This window comes from Montipora capricornis, chromosome 9, assembly GCF_036669925.1.
Source record: "Montipora capricornis isolate CH-2021 chromosome 9, ASM3666992v2, whole genome shotgun sequence".
Taxonomy (NCBI): Eukaryota; Metazoa; Cnidaria; class Anthozoa; order Scleractinia; family Acroporidae; genus Montipora; species Montipora capricornis.
Window position 1 is genome coordinate 25,057,706 of NC_090891.1, and position 1,699 is coordinate 25,059,404.

Below are 1,699 nucleotides of genomic sequence, written 5' to 3' on the forward strand. Positions count from 1 at the left end.
TAACCAAGTGTTTCTCGTTTTATTCTGGATTCGCCTACATTAGAGATTTTTAAACAAACATTGATAGGTTTCAGCATGAATAATATCATCCGAGAAAAAAAAAAAATTAAAAGGATTGTATTTACTCCTGTGGTCATCGACCATTTTTTGTCGATACCTTCAGTTCTGTACTTTGTTCATTAGCAGGTTCCATTGCCCTCTTGAGATCTCTTCTTTGCCAGCTTTAATTGAAGCCATGAAAAATGAATCAGTTTTTAAACATCTCTTCTCTTTATAAATGTTGATTATTGTAAGTAATTTAAAAGGTACATGCTGAAGCACGGGAATTGGTGTCACATTAATTTAATATACTTGCATGGATTCTCATACTTCGTTTTCCACTATCACGTCGACCTTTGCACCAGGGCGAAGAATTTCAGGTGAAACAATGAAACATTTGCTTCAGTGCCCTTGAAAATCTCGAGCTAGTTACAAATAGAATCACAGGGTTAGCAACAGTGCTTAGAGATGGAAACAAGTAGAAAAACAATACCACAAATACCTTGCAGCTGTTCTTCGGGAACAATGACGTTGGAAAGGTTTTGTGGAGTACGATATACACACAGAGAGGTGTCCAGCAGATCACAAAGCAACTAACTATCAAAGCGAAGACTCTCATCACAACACGATTTTGTTGATGATTCCTCGTTCTCTGATTCTCTCTCTGTTCCCCATTAAACCCTGTTCTCGCCTGCCGTAGACTCTTCATTATTCTCAAATAGAGCACAATCATCATTGTAAAAGGTATGACATATAATATCAAAAAACCTGCAGCATAGAATACAGATTTTTCAATTTCGTTCCATGCAACGAAGGTGTTACAAAAAGTCTGGTGATCAACCTCAATGACTTCGCTGGCGATAAAGAACGGAAAGGAGGGAAATTGAGGGAAAATCCAAGTTAAAGACACGAGGATAAATCGTGATCGTCTAGTAATCAATATCGACTGAAAGGGTAGGACTATCGCAATATATCTGTCCACAACGATCAACAGTAAACTTTCAATAGAGACAGCTTGCGATATAACTCTGGAGAAAAATCCGATTTTACATACGAAGGTAGCTGTGGATCCATCAATCACTAGCGTTCTTGAAAGTAAACCCTCAGTTGCCGCGAGTGGCCAGTTGGTGGCAGAAGATAGCAGATCGGAGATCGCCATGTTGACTATGAGGTAGTTGGTACTTGTTCTGAGGCTTGAGGTCTTTAGAAACGTGACTACTATCAAGATGTTACCCACAAACGATGCAATGCTTAGAAAGAAAATCGAAGAGGCGATAAACGCGGAAGAAGTTTGAGAACACTTGTGCAATTCGTTCACGCTAGAATTATTCATCTTCCTCAGGCTGCCTTGGATTTCTATTGTTTTACAAAGTTATCTTCAGCCCGGCCCTCGATGGCAAACCCCTTCTGTTTATGAACATGGTCCACATCATGGATATTTATTGACCTGCCAGTCATTTAAACGTCAAGTTAATTCCTTAACAACCCTGTAGAATAGATTATTTCCTTTTTCCTTTTGGCATTTTACGCAAAAAGCTTATCAAACTTTAATATCTACCGCTACGTTTAAAACTTCATCTTCTTATTTAAATCAACCCTTCAGAGAGAAACAAAAAGTTTTAAGTTACTTTCTTGTGGCTATTTTATCTGGACTGAAATA

General features: G+C 38.2%; 1 protein-coding gene across 1 annotated transcript; it reads right to left on the reverse strand.

Annotated features, from left to right (window-relative positions):
• LOC138016574 (melanopsin-like) lies at positions 1-1,475 on the reverse strand. The gene is made up of 2 exons (XM_068863749.1): positions 542-1,475; positions 1-464 (listed from the first exon to the last, which is right to left on the reverse strand). The coding sequence occupies exons 1-2, from the start codon at positions 1,370-1,372 to the stop codon at positions 384-386; spliced, it is 912 nt and encodes a 303-aa protein (XP_068719850.1). The 5' UTR covers positions 1,373-1,475; the 3' UTR covers positions 1-383.
• Positions 1,476-1,699: the final 224 nt, after the last annotated feature.